This window comes from Enoplosus armatus, chromosome 2 (genome assembly GCF_043641665.1).
Source record: "Enoplosus armatus isolate fEnoArm2 chromosome 2, fEnoArm2.hap1, whole genome shotgun sequence".
Taxonomy (NCBI): Eukaryota; Metazoa; Chordata; class Actinopteri; order Centrarchiformes; family Enoplosidae; genus Enoplosus; species Enoplosus armatus.
In genome coordinates, this window is record NC_092181.1 from 11,143,537 (window position 1) to 11,163,897 (window position 20,361).

The 20,361-nt window shown below is 40.4% G+C and overlaps 1 protein-coding gene across 5 annotated transcripts in view; it reads right to left on the reverse strand.

Annotated features, from left to right (window-relative positions):
- The window catches only part of prkcaa (protein kinase C, alpha, a), a 137,756-nt gene that overhangs the window by 37,776 nt on the left and 79,619 nt on the right, over positions 1-20,361 (reverse strand). For 2 of the 5 annotated variants that reach the window (XM_070917077.1, XM_070917069.1), the window contains exons 6-11: positions 11,058-11,214; positions 10,690-10,824; positions 10,256-10,349; positions 3,498-3,641; positions 3,185-3,358; positions 233-324 (exon numbers count right to left, since the gene is read on the reverse strand). In XM_070917077.1, coding sequence (XP_070773178.1) covers positions 233-324; positions 3,185-3,358; positions 3,498-3,641; positions 10,256-10,349; positions 10,690-10,824; positions 11,058-11,214 — 796 coding nt within the window. Of the gene's footprint in view, positions 1-232; positions 325-3,184; positions 3,359-3,497; positions 3,642-5,760; positions 5,795-7,457; positions 7,485-10,255; positions 10,350-10,689; positions 10,825-11,057; positions 11,215-20,361 lie in introns of all 5 variants that reach the window. The other 3 variants (XM_070917047.1, XM_070917052.1, XM_070917061.1) reach the window with 3 other exon arrangements.

A 20,361-nucleotide genomic window follows, 5' to 3' on the forward strand; every position in this document is an offset into this window, starting at 1 on the left:
TGGCCATATTACTACATGTTTGCTGCAGTAATAATCCAGCATGCATGTAAGATAATTTTACAAAGAAAATTTCAGGTTCCACTTTGGTAACACTATACAATGATGTTTTAGAAAATTAAAATAATAATTATCTTAAACTATAATGAACATGGAATGTCTACTTGACAGTAGAAAATATTTCACTATACAGTAGGATTACAACACCAGTTGCTAATAAATTGACATGTCTTACACTGCCTGAGGTTCCTTGAACTTGCCCACTTGTTGAATATGGTACATGAGGTCTCCCCCATTCACATACTCCATGACAAAGTACAGACGGTCCTGTGGTCATAGAGATAGAGGCAATAGAAGAGAGCAGTAGAGGAGAAGAGAAAAGTATGCAACATCTTTATTTTGCACATAAAAACAGCAAAGTTCCACAAAAGCTGTGAAATTACTTCTACATTTGTACAGAAAGACACATTTCAGTGTTGCAGCCTCCATTTAACCTGTCTGAGTCGTTCCATCATTCCTGCTACACTTTCATGACAAGGTGACCTAAAAAGCCCACAACAAAACAGAAAACACTCAACACAGACATCTGTCAGGAAATATTCTCTTTGTCTAATAGTGCTGGTCCCTTACTGCCCATGACAAATTTGGCCTGACAGTCCCTGACTACCACCCATCTCACATAGCAGCAGACCCATACTGGCGGCAAAGCTGACCCTCCACCAGGTTTGACAAAGTGTCACTACCCACGACAAAGCAGATCTGACCCTGGACGGTCCCCTGAGCAAAATCCACACTATACCTTCTCTAGATCTCTCTACCTCTCACATTAAACCTTTCTGTAGTCCTGTTTTTGTAGCTGGTTTTCATTCTAATGGATGCTGACAACATGCAGTCTTAGCAAAACAAATGCACAATATAAACTGTGTATTTCAGCTAATTATGCTAAAAAGTCAACTGCTGCACAAGACGTCCTATCGAAGGAAGCTAAAGTGTAAAAAAAAACATATAAAGAGAGAAATAAAATGAAATAAAATTCCTGCAAGACTTTGAAGGTAAACTATAAACCTTTAATGAATTAAACTGAAATCATGAGCACGACCTCACACATTTTATGTTAATTTGATATCCACATACTGTGGTATCATTTACTTTATACATTGTTAATATGCTTGGTTCATCATGAATTCTCATTTTTATCTCATCTTTAGCTGCTTATGTTTCTCAAAACTTTATCTTTACTCACAGTATCTCAATACAAAAGCGCTGACAGATTTTGTTTGAACTATGTGACCTTCCAAACTACGATGGATACCAAATAGACTCAATATTACAGACTAAAAGACAGACAGTTCCTTTTCCGTCTCCAATGTGCATATGTTCAGGATGATTTAGTATAGGTGCAAGGAATCTTTTATTCTAAAAAAGGCTGCAAAGAAATTGAGGATATACTAGAGAGAGGTTGTGAAAGTGTGAGAGTGAGTTAGTCTGTTTTTGTAAGTGGGAGCATGAACAAGTGAATGTACACACATGAACGTGTGTGTGTATTCATGAATAAGCTATGAGCCTGTCAAGCTGTGTCTCTTCCTATTTCCCCCATCCTCCATCTGCCTGCTCGTGCTGCGGCTCTAATCAGCTGCTATAGTTCAGCTCGGCCTCTTTGAGAAATCTATCTGCTAATAGATGTGAGGCCATTCAGCGCAAACCAAACCAATGGTCTGGGTAGATTTACTGAGAGGCATTCTGATTAGGTAAAACGTTGATTTCTTTCACATTTAGACTAAAATGTATGTGAGCAGTGGGGCATGAAAAAAGCATGTGGCTGCCATGCTGTATGTCTATATTTGGTTAAAAACAAAACCAGTATCTCAAAAATATGGAGGTCCCTGTTGAGAGCGTCAAAGTTATAATTTCCTCAGATGAGTTGCCAACCATCCTTCCAAACCAACATTTCACAATTTCATCAGACCTCTACATTTACTCAGTAACAGCTAAATAACAGGCTTTGCCTTTCAACTTTATTTGTCCTGAAATCACCAGATTTCCTTTCCATTTATGTCTATGTTCATAAACCCTTGAGAGGTTAATGACTTTCCAGGGTTAATTAATCACCCTACATTTGTATCAAATGTCTACAGCACTTCCTGCTACCACTAGAACAAATACCAATATGACACCTGCTACAGCGCAACCACTATTACTACCAACGCTACTACAGCTGTTGTTAAAGGGGCACTGGACCATTTTTTACACATGGAGATCAATGTACTTGTAATGGCTATTCAGACTGTATAGTGTTTTCTGAGCTTTGTCAAGTCTGAGAAAATAACCCTGATGATGTCATTAGGGTTATCTCAACCTGGGCTTGGAGACTATACTCTTTTAGGGGGGCAGGGAAGGTCTTATGAAAGATGCTATCAAGTTACTGTGTTTTCATCCAGTGTTTTTGGAGCTTGACCAATTCTAGAGACTAAAAGTCAGGATATCTCAGCCTTTGCTCCACCATTTTTTTAAGTAAACTGTCTCTGCCATGTACCCCAACTTAACGGAGTTGCAATACTGAATCACTGGGCTACCCTTTTAACACTACAGAACTACTAACTGGCGACATTTGAAGGGGTCAATACATGTCAAAACGCCAAATTTGACATCACATGTGTCAAGACAGGACATCACTCAATGCCAGCTTGAATATAATGTCACTGAGGCAGAGCCCAGCAGCTGTTATTGCTACTATTGCTGGTATTGTTACACCTTGAATGATTCTCCAAGACAGTTAAGCTCCAAAATGAATGAAGTTAATCTGAAGAGGACTTAGGAAGTTCCATTTCCATTTCTGGTTTTGTTGTGACTCATAGTCTATACACACACACGTGGATGCACGTACAGACACATGCTTTTGTACACACACACACACACACACACACACACACACACACACACACACACACACACACACACACACACACACACACACACACAACAAACCTCAGCCTTCTAATTGGGATCTGTTTGTTTCCCCTTCTCTTTTTTTTTTTACTCTACTTGTCATGCATGTCCTCTACTGCTCTCCACAACACTTTATGACTAAGCTGTTTAGCTAAAAGCCCCTTCATGACTTAATTTGACCTGACCTAACCTGACCTGGAGTGACTTGTCCTGACGCGTGTCCGGGAGCATTTTTACCTACCACAGTCTGGAAGCACGAGTGGAGATGTGTGAGGAAGGGCGGCTTGTCCTGTTGGGCCAGGACTCTCTTCTCCACCATGGTACATTCCACGTCATCGTCCTGGATCACCACGTCCTTCTTCAGGATCTTTATTGCGTACAGCTCTTCAGTGGTCTTCATCTCCGCCAGCATGACCTTCAGAGAGACAGACACGGGGGCAGAAAGTTAGGAAAAGATCATTTCCATGTATAACCTAATTTTTCTTGCTCCTTTAGGTCTCATGCTGTCTGTTACCAGTTACACTTTATGTTTGAGCTGATCACAGCTGCCTCACCTTGCCGAAGCTGCCTTTCCCCAGAACAGCCAGGAAGGAGAAGTCACAGAGTTTGACCTGGTCCAGGCTGTTGGACGCCAGCTGGCTGGAGTGGCTGTCGTCCGTCTCGGAGATCACCTTCTTACCTGGGCCTAGCTTGGCTTTCTGCACTCGGGGCACAAAGGGTGGTGTGTTAGAGATACACATTTTAAAATGCAGTAACACACACACGACATAAAGCTGCACTGTGTAGTTCACACAAGATAACTAACTCCTAAAATGTGGACCTTGTTTAAAATTTAAAAAGACAGTAAAAGATGCTGAACCAAGTTTAAACTTAGACGAAGCTTATTTGTGGTGGATTCCTCTCGAAGTGACATGTGAGAAACACTTCCAGACCAACACATCCAATTTACAGCCATTGTCATACACATATACATTTCATATGATTGAGTTTCATTCCTGAATAAATGCTCCTCTACATGTGCTCACACACTCACAGTGCTCACTCGCTCACTCACAGCCACAATACACACAATTAATGGAGTGAAATGAGACTGCGGTGCCGTTGTGGAGCAGATACACACAAAAATGGCTCCATACAAACAGACACAGTTTAAAAAAGTTGTTGTGGCAAACATAAGAATACATTGACATTGTCTTTTATCTCGTCACATTATTGACGAATACATAGCGGAAGCTGTGACTCAGCCATCTTAAACAAACAAGTAACTCTCATTCAAACGAATTAAAACCTCAGTACTGGCTGTTCTTGTTGGCTTAAAGGGGGAATGCTGAGAATGATGACAAACTACTACAGTAAGTAAAAGCACTAAAACATTTTCTGCAATTTAGAGACTTAAAACTAAAAGAAATGTGTTTCTTTAGTGAAGACCAAAAGAATCTACGAGACATGATTGAAACCTCTTGCAATAAAACCAACATGCAAAGACTGTTGTATTGCATGGCACATGACTATTTATACTTCAAAATATAACTGTTACATTTTTATTGGTTATATATATAAATATATATGTTTATCTTGTGACTATTGCATATCACTTATTTTGAAGATGCACCTGCATAACTGGAAACTGGCATCACATCATTGAAATCACCTTTTACATCTAATTGTGTGGTAAAGGCAAATTCTTAAAACGCTATTTCAATTGCTGACATCAAACCTTATAACCTCACTGATGATCTTTTAACTAGGACAAAGTTGCATGGCTGCTAGAGTGATGAAGACGAGGATACGGTGCTGTGGTTTATGTGCATGCAAGTATCCCTCACGTTCACCTGTATTTGAAAAAAATGCAAAAAAGATTCTCTTCTATGCACTTCCTTCATGCCAAAGTCATGCTTAACCTCCCAGCATGGCAAGATGCGCCAAGAAGCTTTCTAGAAAACTATAGTGCATTATACTGAAAAATACTTCATGGCAGTCTGAATGCTAAACAACAATCATATAAAATGTAATTTTCCATACTTTTTTGTACCTCTGCACAAGAACACAACCAAGATTGCCACGTTCAGTACTCACACTCAGCCAAGGCCAAACACAGATCCAAACTCATGCTGAACCTCGACATCATCAGTTTAAACCACATGCTACACAGAGCTGGTCATTGTTTAGCTTTAGCAAGGTCTATAACAAATTGGAATTAATTTGTCAAATTTCTTTACGGCTGGCTGGCTATAGAAGATCCTAATCTAAATCTTTGCAAATAACAGGGAAATCGTACCCCTTTTGAGCTCTGTCATCCTGCTGCCGATGAAGGTCACTTTAGCATACAAATGTCTAACAATTGCACTACATGTGTGACTTTTATCCAAAATATTGTATGAAAGACATCTCTGATGAAGACCAACTTGAGTTGGGTGGAGAAAAGGGTTTTCAGATCCTTCAATATCTGCTGACAAAATGAAGCAATGCCCAGAAAGGAAAAAAAAACGTGTTATCCAACAACAAGCTAACACGACAATTTCCCTGATTCATCACATTTCACTCTCAGGAATCACTTAAGCATTCATGTTAAGCCCAGTTCAGACTATTTCACACTATTCTGAATAAATTAAGAAATTTAACTTGAGACAACCAATGCTGAGCATCTTTAGTTTGGTTAATGGCATCTACCATAGTCTGCTCTTCATCTGGGACAGCAGCAGAGAAACGCAAAGCAGAGCAGACCGCACCAGATCACAGCACACCTGTAAGCTTTAGCCAATGAAAAGAGTCTGGCCGAGCCGAGCGAGCAACAGCCTTACTTCCTTCCACTCGGACGCACCTGATCAGAGTCTTCCATAACTGCTTGGTCCTGAAACCACAGGGAGAAGGGAGCCAAAAGGGCCGACTCACTTAGTACACTTCAGTATAGGTGTGAGCCACAATGGCTGACTCAACCAACACTTTTATACGCAGATAGTTGAGGGGTGATCCAGAGAGTCCAGCTCACACACACAGACACACACACACAGAACATGAATGAAGATGCAGCAATCATACTATAGCACTAAATATTGTGCTTCAGCCTTTGGACTGGTGCGCTCAGGAGCAGACACGTTATTGTAGACTGATGTGTGAGTGGATCAAGTAAAAGCCGATCCACATTAGATTCAGTTTCTTAGTCGATGTAATGATAAAGCTCAGTGTCTCTGCTATCAGTTATTCTTGGTGGGCTTCTGTTTCAGTTTTTAGTGCCACAGCAATCCCTGGCCTCATGTTACCTTACATAGAAATGATTCCAATGAGTTACATGTCACATGAAGTCTGCAGAAATCTGTATCATGAGAAAATCCTTAATTGAAAAAAAAAAAGTTTGTGGCAGAAACAGAGAAATAACACACAGAAAAGTTCAAAAGCACCATAACTAAGTGGAAATTGAATTGACATGTCCTGCATTTCTTGGGTGAAGTGAAAACCCCATCTGTACTCCATTGAGAAAATGTCAACAAAACAAAATTTAAAGGTGTTGTGGAAATCAAATCTTGAATTATGAAGAAGAAGCAAGGTGACAATTGTGTGGGTGTAAAAATACACTGTTACCTCGCGAGCACACTGATGAAGGCCTAGTGAATTACACACAAATACAACCCTGCCCACACACACACACACACTTACACACACACACACACACACACACACACACACACACACACACACACACAGGAACACAGTTGCTCATTGCTCTGGAAACTGGTCTGGCATTGTATTTCAGTTCAATGCTGACATCTAGTGGTCACAATTGGTTTTGTTTCTCCTCATCAATATTTTCCCAGTGTGGAATATTTCCGTGGTCCACAGTTCCAGTATTAATGAAGTCTAAATGTGAAGTCTGATCTCAGGCAACAATGAAATGTTTAATGAATGACCATATGCTTCCAGGTTATATCTGTCGTGACAAGGATGTAAGCACACAAGATGTAGACAGGCAGAGTGATCCACGGACGAGACACATATAGAAGATATAAAGACACACATGCGGACAAATGTATAGCCATGATGACCTGTGAGCAGTACAGCGTCGGGATTTACTAACAATCCTCTGACAAACGCGGAGGAACAGGAAGCAGCGAGGACAGAGTAGAGCTAATTTACTCTCACTTGACACACAATTCACCTTTTACCAAGGGCTCAGTGTTCCACATATAGTAAGCAGTAAGTGAACTGAAGAAATGATGAGATAGTACAAAAAAGGAGCATTAAGACTGTACAAACATTGATTTATTACAATATTATTGCAATATAGTTTGCTTTTTTTGTATGTTTTTATATCGTTTTGATATATTTTAGAAAACCCAACCCACATACAGAAGAAATTGTTAGTAAATTGGATCTATTTGCAGTAGCTTGGAACCACATACAAATGATCAGACATGAGGAGAGGTGAAGGAACATGTCACCACAACAAGACAAGACAAAAGAGGAGAGGAAAATAGGAGAGGAGAATAGGAGAGGAGAGGAGGAGAGGAGAGGGCTACCTTTAGATTATAGTTAATTTGGCAGTCCTGAGGGCAGGGGCAAGAAGGGGAGAGAGGAAGAGAGAAACTCTTGCATTAAATATGACAGTGTGACACAGGATGAAGAAGCTTTTGTACAGTGTAAGTCTCACCAAGCACACAGGAGGGAGCAGGAAGCTACGGGAAAAAAGGGAGAGAACCACAGAGGGGTTTATGAAGAGGAAAAAGGAGAGAGAACTTGGCACATTCTCGAGACCATAGAGTCCAAAAAAGAGACAATAAAGTCATGTGGATGAAACATTGACATTTTGAGACCTGGAGACATTAAAAACACTGCCTTAATTTAATGTATACCAAATAGTATTGCCATGGTGGTAATTATCTTTAGGTTAAAAATAAAGTTTCTGTGCGTGAGTGTACAGTTAGTACAAGCTTGTGTGTGACCAGCTGTTGAACCCAGACACACAAAGCGGTCTGACCATGACGTATCACGCATCCCATGTGGGTGAACACGTACTGTAGGTCATGTGTTACCGTGACAACCTAATGCAGACAAGTGATAGGAGGTCAGACTCCTCTCTGACCTTAATCAACGCTCCTATTCTTCACCTCTTTTTCTCTGTCCTCCCTCATCATAACATAAACCTCACATTCTGTATGAAGATCTAAAATTACCTTTGCAATGTCATCAACAGCTTCATTTTCATTCTGTGCTATGAAGCTGGAAATAATTTTTTTTCCAAAATTGACATGTTTTGTGTAACTGCAAAAAAGCTTGATTGCAGTGGTAATGCCTCTCAACACTTGGGTAAATCAAATTTGGGGTTACAGGAAATAATGTATAATTTACATTCTGTTTTACATTTATTATAATTTATACATAAAAAATACGTATAGGGTTTCAATAAATACACAGCACAGCATCGGTAGTGCTCTTGAAAGTACAGCACACAAATCAACAGGGTGTGACCAGACAATTTTATCCCTTCTATCACCAAAATAATATACATTCTACATTCAAGCATTGGTTTCAGTCCCAACCATGACCTTTCTAACACCCTGCCTTTCCATTCTTTCTCATTTTACCCACAACTGTGTAGCGGAAATGTCATGGAAAAAAACTTTTAAAAGTCTCTCGGTAACCATGGCTCCCACTGAGAGGCAGACAATCAGAGGACAACAGACACAGCTGCTTCACTCTCAGCAGGCCAGACACACCGACGCAGCAAATTGGATGATGGAAAAGAGCAAGCAACTGTGTCTCATCAGTGACCTCCCTGAAAAGGGTCTTGCACAATGTGTGAGTGTGTGAACGTGTGTTTGGGTGACATTTAAGGGGTGAAAGTTTATGATTTAATTATGATTTGACTCTCCAAGAATGTTCATAAAAGTCACATTTTCCTTCATAATTGAAAGGTGCTGTGCTCATGATCATGATCATCATCATCATTAAACTTCATTACCATTTTATTAACTGTATAAATCATGTTGGATCCTAACTGAAAAGCATCTCATTAAGAAGAAATAATTGATAGGTCAATAAGTTTGTTCACATTCATCCTGTAAAAATGCAAGAAATACTGAATTTGTCTGGTTAAAACTTCACAAATCACTAAACCAACTACAAGCTGAGCCTCTTGCAAGTGTTCAGAATAGAGCAAACATCAACTACACTGCTTACAGTGCAGTGAGAGCTAGTTTGTTGTCAAATAAAAACTTAACACAGGCTGTGCTTTTTCAAAGTGTGAAAAAGCCCTATACAAATTTTTACAGTATGTCCAGGGAGCCTACTGGTAAAGTGTAGCCCTGAGATACAGAGCATCAAATAACTTCTATGGCAAAACTATTTTTGACATTAAACAAAAAAAAGTACAACTAAATTTCATGTTTTCAATCTCACCACATGTTTGAAACAAGTGTCCCTGGCAACTGCCTGATTATAAACTAACTCATGACACAAAAACTAGTTTAAAACGAGATGCGGTATCAAAACACCTTGTCTTTGTCAAAGAAAATGGTCCTGAAGATTAAAAGACAGCTGCCGCTGGGAAAAAAAGACATATCAAAGGCTGTCGGTGGGCTGCTTTGATTCAACTCTGATGTATAAACAAAATGCTAACAAGTGGTGACGTTCACACAACCCACACGTTCACTGTAGAAGTGAGTTCTCAGAGACCAAGAGCTGGTGAGGCCTTTGAAAGCTGCAGCTGGCAAACTGTCAATTTTAATTCAACAGCTGTAGCTAAGGACAGCATGTGACCATTCGATATCATTTCCAAATACTAATACACATGCTTGCTTTAGGGCTTATAGTGGCTGGACCAGCCATGAGAACACTCATACTCACCCGTTTATAGTGAATTAAGGAAAAGGTTATCTGGATTTATTCAAATGAGATTAACACGTTTAAAGTGACTTAGGAAAGAAGCCATCCGCTTTAAACAGCTGAGTATGCTAGTTGGCCTTAGTCACACGGCTAGGCAGGGCTGTGTCAGATAGAGACTTAACACATCATCAAAAACAATGACTCAGATTCACTGGTGTAAACATAAAGACCACTGTATATTTTACATGTTTCCCAACAGAAAAGTCTTATTGCTAGCTAAGCGTGGACCAAAAAATAAAAGCATTTACAAGAAGCTAAAAGAAAGCAGAACAAATGTATCATAACCACAACTGTACAACTGTAGACACACGGTGATATTGTTTATACGCTTCAGTGTTGTACACACTCTAGATGAGACATTAATAATTCAAGTTAAGAAACAGACTGACGGACAAACAAATGACAATGGTGATTATTTCAGCAAAGTCCTCACCTCAAATTTCTGCCTCAGTTCCTCATTCCCATCATCCTCCTCTGAGATGGGAACGTTGTAGTACTCCCCCTCCTCCTGGCACAACAATTTATACCTGGAAGAGAGAGACATCAAGAGAGGGAAGATGGAGGAAGACAGACAGGGAGAATGAGGATGGACACGTAAAGAGAAACACAAAACACAGTCTACGATATAGTTCTTGGTAAACCAACAGTCTCTTTGCCTCTGGGGTTTTTGGCACCACCTTACAATTCATGACAGACAATATCAAAAGCAGATACAAACACAACTGTCAATTAAATAAGTGAATGATAAATTAATATGTCTCTCTTCTCCGAGACAAACCGACTGTTGCTGCCAAACTTAGTTAAAACCACAGTGTGAAATTTCAAACAATAGATGAGGGTCAATAACAACATGGAAGTGAGCGTTACCAGCCACAGACTGGAGCCTTCATGAGCTCTGATACGCCGAAGGAGAGGGCCCCCATGAAGTCATTCCTAGTGGTCCGGTCCCAGTCCCACACCTCCACTGACAGCCTGCGGTCCTTATCTGTAGGCTTCAGCTTGCTACACAACACAGAGATGGTGCACATGATTATTTATGTAGAGTTACATTCAACAACAAATACAGGGCAGACCAGTGTAAGTTTAGTATTACATGTTCAGTCGTTGTAGCTGATACAGTTTTTGATGCACTGATGACACTACATCCACAATAATCATAATGTCACATTGTGAAATATCCAAAAGTGTAGTGTAGCCTGTGCTAGGACAGAGGTAACAACAGCTCATTTACTCACAAATTAAAGGTTTCGTTCCATTTGGGGTTGAGGTTGGAGCGGATGGTTTTGGTCTTCTGCTTGGTCTCATTTTTGGGGTCTGGTATGAGCTTGAGCTTGACGTACGGATCAGACAGGCCGTTGGGGTCCATGGGGATCAGGTTTTTGCCTTCACTCACTGATAGGGGGACAAAGATGAGGGAGAAATTGTTCACTTGTCTGCAGAGACACAGATGAACCACATAGCATTTTTGTGTATGTAAGTATGAGTGACTCTATATAATGTTTCAATTTGCACCATGCTGAGCTGCTAGCTACCGTAACACCTGAGGGATTTATTAAACAAGCCCACTTTCAATAGCTAAATGACACATTGCCAGGTCAGGAAAAACATCAATCGAATAAATTGCAGGTGTTCAAGATCAAACGGCAAGTCGACTCATATGAGGATTGTATGGTGCCGGGCCATAAGGGGAGCAAATGCTGTGAATGAGAACAGTGAATCAAAATTGTAGGCTGTGTCATGCTTAAGTAGGCGAAGGCTTCTTGCTCTATTTAGCTGCACAGTAAACCAGGGCACACCAGGGACATTGCACTCTATTAGCCCTGAGCATTGGAGCACTGCCAGACCTGAGCTACAGTACAACACACACACACACACACACACACATAAACACATCCCTGCCCATACTTAGACATACAAACAGTTACACACACATATTGTGTTTATCTACACACATCGCATCCCTGCAGGGACAAAGTGAATGCCTGCCTTGCCCCCCCCCGGAGACCCCAGAAATCCCTGCATGTGGCTCTGTCAGTCATACTACAATGGCTGCCTGAGTAGCAAAGATGCTAACTGACCTTAGACCTGGAGAGGAAAGCACTAAGCAAGTATGCTAAACCCACTTTCTTAACTGGAATACTCTGAATGAGATCCAGTATTGATAGGATTAATAGGACAAATTAGGGATTGTCACCCCTGAGTTAATATAACAACTGTTGCAAAGGGCAAAAGAACAACACTGAGACAGTCCAGGAAAGCACTCACAAAAGCAACAAATACTGTATGAGTCTCTTTCTGCCACAAACATTTTACAGTGCAGTAGTTTATATTATGATCATATCTTATTATCTGAGCAGCTGCTAAAACCTTCCATGACAAAGTGGCTTCATTTAATTCTCTGCGCGGCTGCACCAATAGAATCAGATGGCTATTTGATAAGCCAAGAGTAAATACCTTCCTATTGTATGCTTTTATTCTCAGCACCAGTGGTGGAGGATTTGGGTGCTGAGCGATGTTAGCGAGGTGTGAAGTTTGATGAGTGATGGCGTGAGCTGCTGTAGAGCATGCGGATACACACACGCACACACACACACACACGCACACACGCACACACACACACACACACACACACACACACACACACTCAGAGAGAAAGGAGAGAGACCAAGAGGGAGCATACTTGAGAAGAGAGACGGACAGCAGCTTACAGAAGCAGCTCGAGGTGTGGGAAGGTATTGAGCGATCCTAGCTGGCAACCCTCTGCTTTCTCAGAAATTCAATAGAAAAGGGCAAAGCCCATCTACAGGCACCAAAGAACAACTTACTGTATACTGTGTTTGCACTTGAGTGCATTCTAATATGGATGCACTCTATAACAAAGCAGAGAAGACTGGAAATCTTCTCTTCTTTTTTTGCTGATTTCTTGGATGTTGAGACCTTGATGTTTCTCCTTCATTCTCATCTCTTCCAATTTCACCAAAAGCAGTGAAATGGAATAGAAATTAATTTAATATCTGAGCTCAATAAGGGTTTTCACATTTTGTCTGTTTCATAGTCTGTGCATTCACCGTGGGATAAATGTTGCGCTGTATCCCTGAAAAACATTTTGGCTACTCGTGTACTAGGTTGTGTATCAGAAGAATTATTTACAGCAGCATGTATAAAACAGAAGAAAGTGGCAGTCGACATCCACGCGGTGAATTTGTGAATACACATTCAACTTTTAACTCTTGTATAGTGAAGGCCATGTTTTGAATATTTCATATGCTCGACATGTGTATGCAAAGTCACGGCACCCAAATGACATCCATAAAACAGACCTAAAAGGGGACATTGTTCAGTGGCTTGTGCTTGTTTATGTGACTGTGGAATACAATCAGTGGTCAAGCTTCATGTAATATAATTTGTCCAAATAATAAATAATCACTATTTTAGTTTATCATCCTGTCCAGGACGAGTAGACTCTTATGTGATGACAGTGATTTTATCTAACTAGTAACTAAAAGTTATGTCAAACCATACAAACTATAAAAATATCACGGTAAAAACTCCCTTTGATACGCTGGACATTTCTGGGATCACAAAAAAATGTGTTGTGCGGCTTGAAGTTTACTTGGACCATGAGATTATGTGTTTACGGACTAAAGACAAGAGACCATTAAGTTAAGTACCTCTTAAGTTACTACAAACTGTACTTCCAGTCATGACCAGTAGGGGGCATCATAGACTGTCTAATTTAGCTTGGCTGGCACAGAGCTTTTCCTTCCACCTAAATTGATGGCATAAACTAAACAAGATGTGTGTGTAGTCCTAACTCCTTCCAGCTGTACTGCAGAGACATACGATCACAATCCAAGTTACCTGGTTAAAGGTCAAATTTTCTTTGTTAAATGAAAAACCTGAATTTCTACTGTGTGTCAGTTAGTATATGTCTTAGAGCTAAAGTGCATAATGATTCCATTTGTCTGTGTGCAAATGAGTTTAGAAACACACACATATATGCAAATAGACACACAAACACACAAACATTAGGACAAAGGAGGCAGGGGTGTGTGTAGGGGGCCGTAACATAGTTGCTTGGATACAAGTCTTCACCACTCTCTTGGCTTGCATTTAAACAGCAGCACAAGTCAAATGCAGTGCAGTTTCTACAAAAAACAACAACTTGTTGAACTCTGTATTATCCAACCGAGCTTCGACTAAAACTAACCAGAACCCTGTAAAAATAACATCTGTTGACCTGATAAGATTGTAGAAAATCTGAGCCAAGCTGAACACTTGAACAGCTTATTTTATGAGTTCAGCTTTGTATAATCACATATAAGATACAGCCAAGCTTTGCTGAGCGCTCTGAACTTACAACAGCTAATCAGCACATATGATTTCACTCTGTAATCCTGGTTGCTACCTAATCTACTGCAAACTACATACAGTTGTACTCCTTTTTATTGAGGAAACAAACAGTCACATGTAAGATGGGAGCTTCTACATCTCTCTCTGATACATGTTGCTCATATCTGGACTGTTAGACAGATTTAATTGTTGATTTCCCTGATCATACTGTTGAACTGTTGCACACCATTTAGAAGGCTCATTATGAAGCAGACTGAAATTACTGGGCTAAGTTTTAAGTGTTGCACTAGCACAAATAGTCTGGGTCTCTCTTGTTGGCTTGCAAAAAAACAAACTTGGAAAAATGAATCGGTTTGCATTTTCCGTTTTGAAAAAGACCAGCAGACAGTAAAAATGCACATCTGTCATTTGAGTCTATTTTTGCTAAATGAAACAGAATGAAGAGTGAAAGAAAAAAACAAAGAAGAGAGAAAGGCCGTGCAAGAAGGAAGAGAAGTGTAGCGATGAAAGGCAGAGGCATATGTTAAAATGTCGTGAAGACAGTGTGCACCATGCTGAGAAGAGGGAGCCGAGGCAGGGCAGCGGCGAAAGACTGGGAATACCAATGACATGACTTCTGGGAGTCTGGCAGCAGAAATCACACAGCAACATAGTTCAGCTGTTCTACGAGCTCCACAGAGACACTGAACGAAAGAGAGTCTGTATGTGTGAGTTTTAATGTGATGACGACAAACTACAAAAGATGGTTCATACAAAGATGGGGTGGATGTCCCTGTTGTGTCACACAGCTTTCCTTAAAATCCTTTGCTGTCAGAAAGGGTTGATATTTTTTATGGCCCTAGTGTTTTTTCACCACATTTTCTCAAAAAGGTCAACACCTGCTCCTTACTGTAACTGTCAACAACATATCTTACAGAAAAATGTGTCCATGTTTTTTAGGTTAGTGATGGCAGCAATCAAATGCGCAAATATCAACTCGATTGCAACTAGTGAAAGACCATCACATTAAAAGAGGATCACGTTTAAATAGTGTACTTTCTTCTTTAGTGTTCCTGCACTGTACAAGAAGTTAGAGGTGTATTTTATACGACAACATCCTAAGCTCTGAGGGTACACAGTGATACTACAAGCAAGCCACTCATTTTCATTCATTCCTACGTTCTTTCAAGAGTTTACATGATTTGTGAAAACACGCACACATGAACACACAAAGCCTCGTCTTCAGCTGACACCAGATGACCCTACCTCAAAAAGGAGGCCAGCCATGTTTGTTCTTCACCTTCTTGTGTAAACACAGTCTATAAAACTTAAACCAATAGTTTCACTCTCCACCCCCTCAGCGTAACTCTGTGCTCCTTTGAAAGCCCACTACTTAAACACCGCCCTGAAAAAAAAATGGCATGTTGAACAGCAGGACTGTTTTCTTTATAATGTAATATTACATCAGCATAAAGGAAGTGGAGTGAGCAGCATACCTCCAGTATGACACATGGAGGGCACATGAGTTTTGGTGTGTACTGTATATGCTACACACTAGTGAACTAAGCAAAAATCTCAGCAAAATTGATTAATTTCCTTAAAATTGGAAGCATAATGTGGGCTGAAAATGAACTGTAATGGGGTATATATCAAATGTATTACAGACCACATCAGATATCATAATCATGTATCATAATTACAGTACTGTTCTGATGGATTATCTTAATCTTCATTACGAGCACACAGTTAGATATCCAAGGAGCTCACTATAGAACATTACGACCGGAGACGCTGCTGTCCCAATGGCCAACACCCTGCAGTGGAAAGGTGCTGGCGTTGGTTCCAACACAAGTGCTGTCAGCTGCTCCATCTTAAGTCTGATTCATAGGGAAAATGTAATAGCAGAATTTTAAGTACATTTTCTCTTTGCAAGAACCTATTGGCTTTTTTTGCACGATGACTCAGACACTACAAAGAAATGGAAATTACTGAGCGAAAAGGCTGTGGAGTGGAAGCAGTGGCAGTAAGTCAGCAGCGTTCTGATCACTGGGCAGCAATCATCAACTGGCAACCTGCAGGCTGCATCCAAACCCCAGACAGAACCTCGATCCAACCCCAACGCTACCTTCCAGCAAGTCTTCCTTGGATTCAGAAAGCCGAGAGTAAAAGGCAGGATATCATTTTTTCTAATAGCAATCAGCAATGATTGGCTGACTGAAGGAGAAACTTACAGGTAACATGAAAGTGATAAAGAGGGGACAAATCGGCTCTGTGGATCTGCACGCAGCGCAGAAAACAGTGTATTGATCGAGAATTTGAAGACATGAAATTACACAACTAAATAAATAAATGAAGTGGGCGAACTTTGACATTTCACTAATTTAGTGACTCTGATCAACATGATCTCAGCTTAGCTCAATGGAAAGAAGGGGTAGGAAGGAGGATGTGCTGAGCGAGAAAGAGAGGGAGGGGAACAGGAAATGTCAAAAAGTCCATATATTTGCAAAAGAAATTTACTAAATATGGAGGGAGAACTGAACAGGGCAACCTAGTGATTCTGCAGGCTCAAGCTCATGCAACTGCATGAATATGAATATGACTAAAAATTATTCAACACACACATACACACAAACTTCCTCTCTCTCTCTCTCTCTCTCTGACTTGATAATTAGTACAACTTAATCTTTAATTCCATCTGGTGTTTTGCACCAGACTGTTCTTTTTGCTGATACTTACATGTAGAGTTAAAATCTGACACTTGACTCTGCCCACAGTGTGCACTCTAAAATAGCCTTAAAAAGCATGAAACTGAGGCGACATAGGGAGATGAGTGAAAAGAGATAAAAGTGTTGAAGAGAGAGAGAGAAACATATGCAACTACAGTGTTGCTGCACAGGCTATTACACACAGGAGTTGCTGTAACACATATGTTACAAACCATTGTGGAATTGTTCTGTTCAATTCATGCTTTCCTACATTTCCCAGAGAGAAAAGGGGTTTTCTGCAGACATAAATGTACAGTATGATGTTTATCCGGATAAAAAGTAAACGTGCATAGAGAATGACACCGAGCACCATTAAAGATACTTTTTACTTGCAGCATATGACCAGATCACGAAGATGAAAGCTGTGGTTGCAGTGCATTCCAGTATCCCTCTTTCTCCCAGTGTGGCTGTAGACACCAAAATTTACCACTAATGTTTCAGATAGATATTTTTCCTCCAATGTAGCTGCACTGTTAATATCTCTTTCTGATGTTACATTTGGAAAGTTATCTACAGTAATGACAATCCATCAAAAGCGGCAGTAAAATAGACTCAGAAATGGAAAGTAGATAGTTGCTCGCTGCATCAGCCAGAAGATGTTAAACAGTGTTTAGGGTGGATTTTGTATTTTACTGAAAAGGGCCGCTACACCTCCAGAAGGTTCAAAAGTAAAATCTGGCTTCCCTGATCTACCCACATCTATATCCACTCTGACCTACACACACCTACACTGCACCTACATATAAAACAAATTGACTCCTACAGCAGCATTAGTGCAGCAAATAGCAGAGAACATATTTGGACACTGAGGCAAGAAGAAAAATCTAATGAAAAGGTTAAAGCAGAGATTAAAAAAAAAAAAAGAGAGAGGAGGGAAGTGAGAGGGAGAGCAGAGGGCTTGTTAAATGAGGCTTTTCTGCAGAACTGGGTGAGTCAACGAGGGAACAAAACGGAAATGTAATTATTACCACTGTCTCTCATACACTCCCAGGCGGCAAGGGTGCGTGCACATGTTGCATGGGCATTCACACACAGTGATGAGGATGAGTCTATATATAAGAATATGGACAGAAATTACAGAAATGTCCTCCCCCAAGTGTACTCTGGATATTTGCAACGAGTCAATGAACAATAGTGTTGCTGAAACAAACAGGAGGGCGGCTTCCTCAGCACCAACGGACAGAAAGGAGCTGTGTGTTAGCAGGAATGAGAGGCGGAGGACAAGGTTAGTGGGCTTCGTCTGTCCTTCACCAGAGAAACAGAACTTGTTTTGTCTCCTTCAACACCTCTAGTCCCGTCTCCATTCACCCAAAGAAAAAAAACACACATTCTCACAACTCGTGTTTCTGGAAACTGCACAAATATCTGTATGTTTCTGAGTGACTCAATATTTCATTTTGCCATCTCAGTGTCACTGCCAGAAAGTCTGTTTGTCTGTCTCTATTGGTCTGGTTAGAGTTCATGTGTGGGTCCATGTATGAGTTTAAAGGACAGCTGCTTCCCCTGGCAGCCATGTCACTTCCTGTTGAACATTTGGCTCCGGCCGTTGGTGAATCCCAAAAGAAACTGGAGTGACTCTTCACTCAAAGTTGAGTGTGTGTGTGTGTGTGCACACTGTGTGTGCACTGTGGGCTGGTTGGAGGATTCTTGCACACTGAAGCTTTCCCTCTCGACTTAAAGGCACCATATTACGTTGATTATTCCAGACATTCAAAGTATGTCTGATTTGTTACATTATACATTTCCTAGATTACTAAAGGCTCGCCTGGCTTCAGTGGATACCTGGGTGGGACCTGGTTTGTAATTATGATCCCCATTAAAAAACTCTGCAGGTATGACAGAGACTAAGGAGAAATATTGTTTCATGTAAAACACAGTGAGATAATTCTTGACTGAGCGACAGGTTTAGACGGAAAATGTTTATGAAAATGTGTGTGTACATAATGAGCATTAGCTAACCACCACCTTGAAGAATACAAAGACCCTGACCACTTTGCAGAGACCACACCAGATGTCAGTATGGCACTTTGCTCTTACTAGAAGCCAAATAAAACAGGTATTGCTGTAATTCAAGTATATCTTTTCCGTTAAGTCACATGGCTCTAATAGACCTTTTTATTAGAGCCATCAACGGCTTCACCTTTGTTTCAAAGCAGGTATCATAAACAGTGTTGGGCAAGTTACATGAAAGATGTAATAAATGACTGATTACTTGCTTCACACTGAAAAAAACATTATATTACTTACTTTTTACTCCATGCCAGAAGTAGTTACATTACTCATTACCCTATGTCTCTGTCAAAGGTGCTTTCCAGGAACTCCAAAGCCTCTTCTGTATTCAACATATATTTACATAGAAAACAAGACATTGTGGTTTACATTTGGAGGTATTTAGTTACCATCAACAGCTAGCTTAGCCCCAGTGGCTACATCCTAATGGTAGACAAAATGCGTACATAAATACACAGTGAGCACATACACATCCTAATAAAAGGATCACACTTGTGTTTGGGGAATGATACATCTGAAAATGATGTTATGTTGTGCTCCTCACAGTCTGCACCTCCTCCCAGCTAAACTCCTCACCATGTAATACCATTCTGTTTGGCAGGCTGTCTGCAAGACGTCTACAGCAGCTAATGTAATCTATGATACAATCTGGCTTGAGTGGGCTGCGGGCTGGGACAGCAGTTCTATACAAACACCTACACACACACACACACACACACACACAAGTGAGAGAAAACATGCAAGTGATAACATGCATGTTTTGTCCACATCAGGAATTGGCTACTATGTACCACAGAGGGCCAAGAACACCATCGCAGGTGACAATTGTGGTTTCCCATCCCTGATGTCCAGTGTGTTTCCTGTCCCACTAAGATTTCATCTTGAAATACAGTTCTCCTTTTAATTTGAAATCAGTTCCATAACTGTGAACATCCCTCTGCCTCCAAATGCTAAATAACTCTCCTGCAGCTTCCTAATCACAAGGAGAATGTATTGACAGCATAAACTGCATTAACTGCACAAAGATGACATGTATTCAAGCAGATGACTGGCCTGTGAAAGATGAAATCATGTTAAGGGGAAACACAAGGTCTCAGCCCTTGAATAAATATTTGTGCATTATATGACTTACTCAATATGTTTTGCATTGAGCTCAACTGTGTTTAAACTGTTGTCACTGTTAAGATATTTCAAAACATTTTAGACTTAACAATTTTAAGACGTAGATCGGATACACAGTGTTTACAGCAACTAAAAGAAACACATTCTCTTGAAAATTAAACTAGTATATGTGTTTGTGTGATACAGACAGTTAATAGTTGAACTAGCTGAGAAAAGCAAACTTGCCAAAGGTGACAGCCAGACATTTGGCAAGACCATGCATGATATTAGTCATCACAAATCATAATCAGTGCTTTATGTACTGTGTACT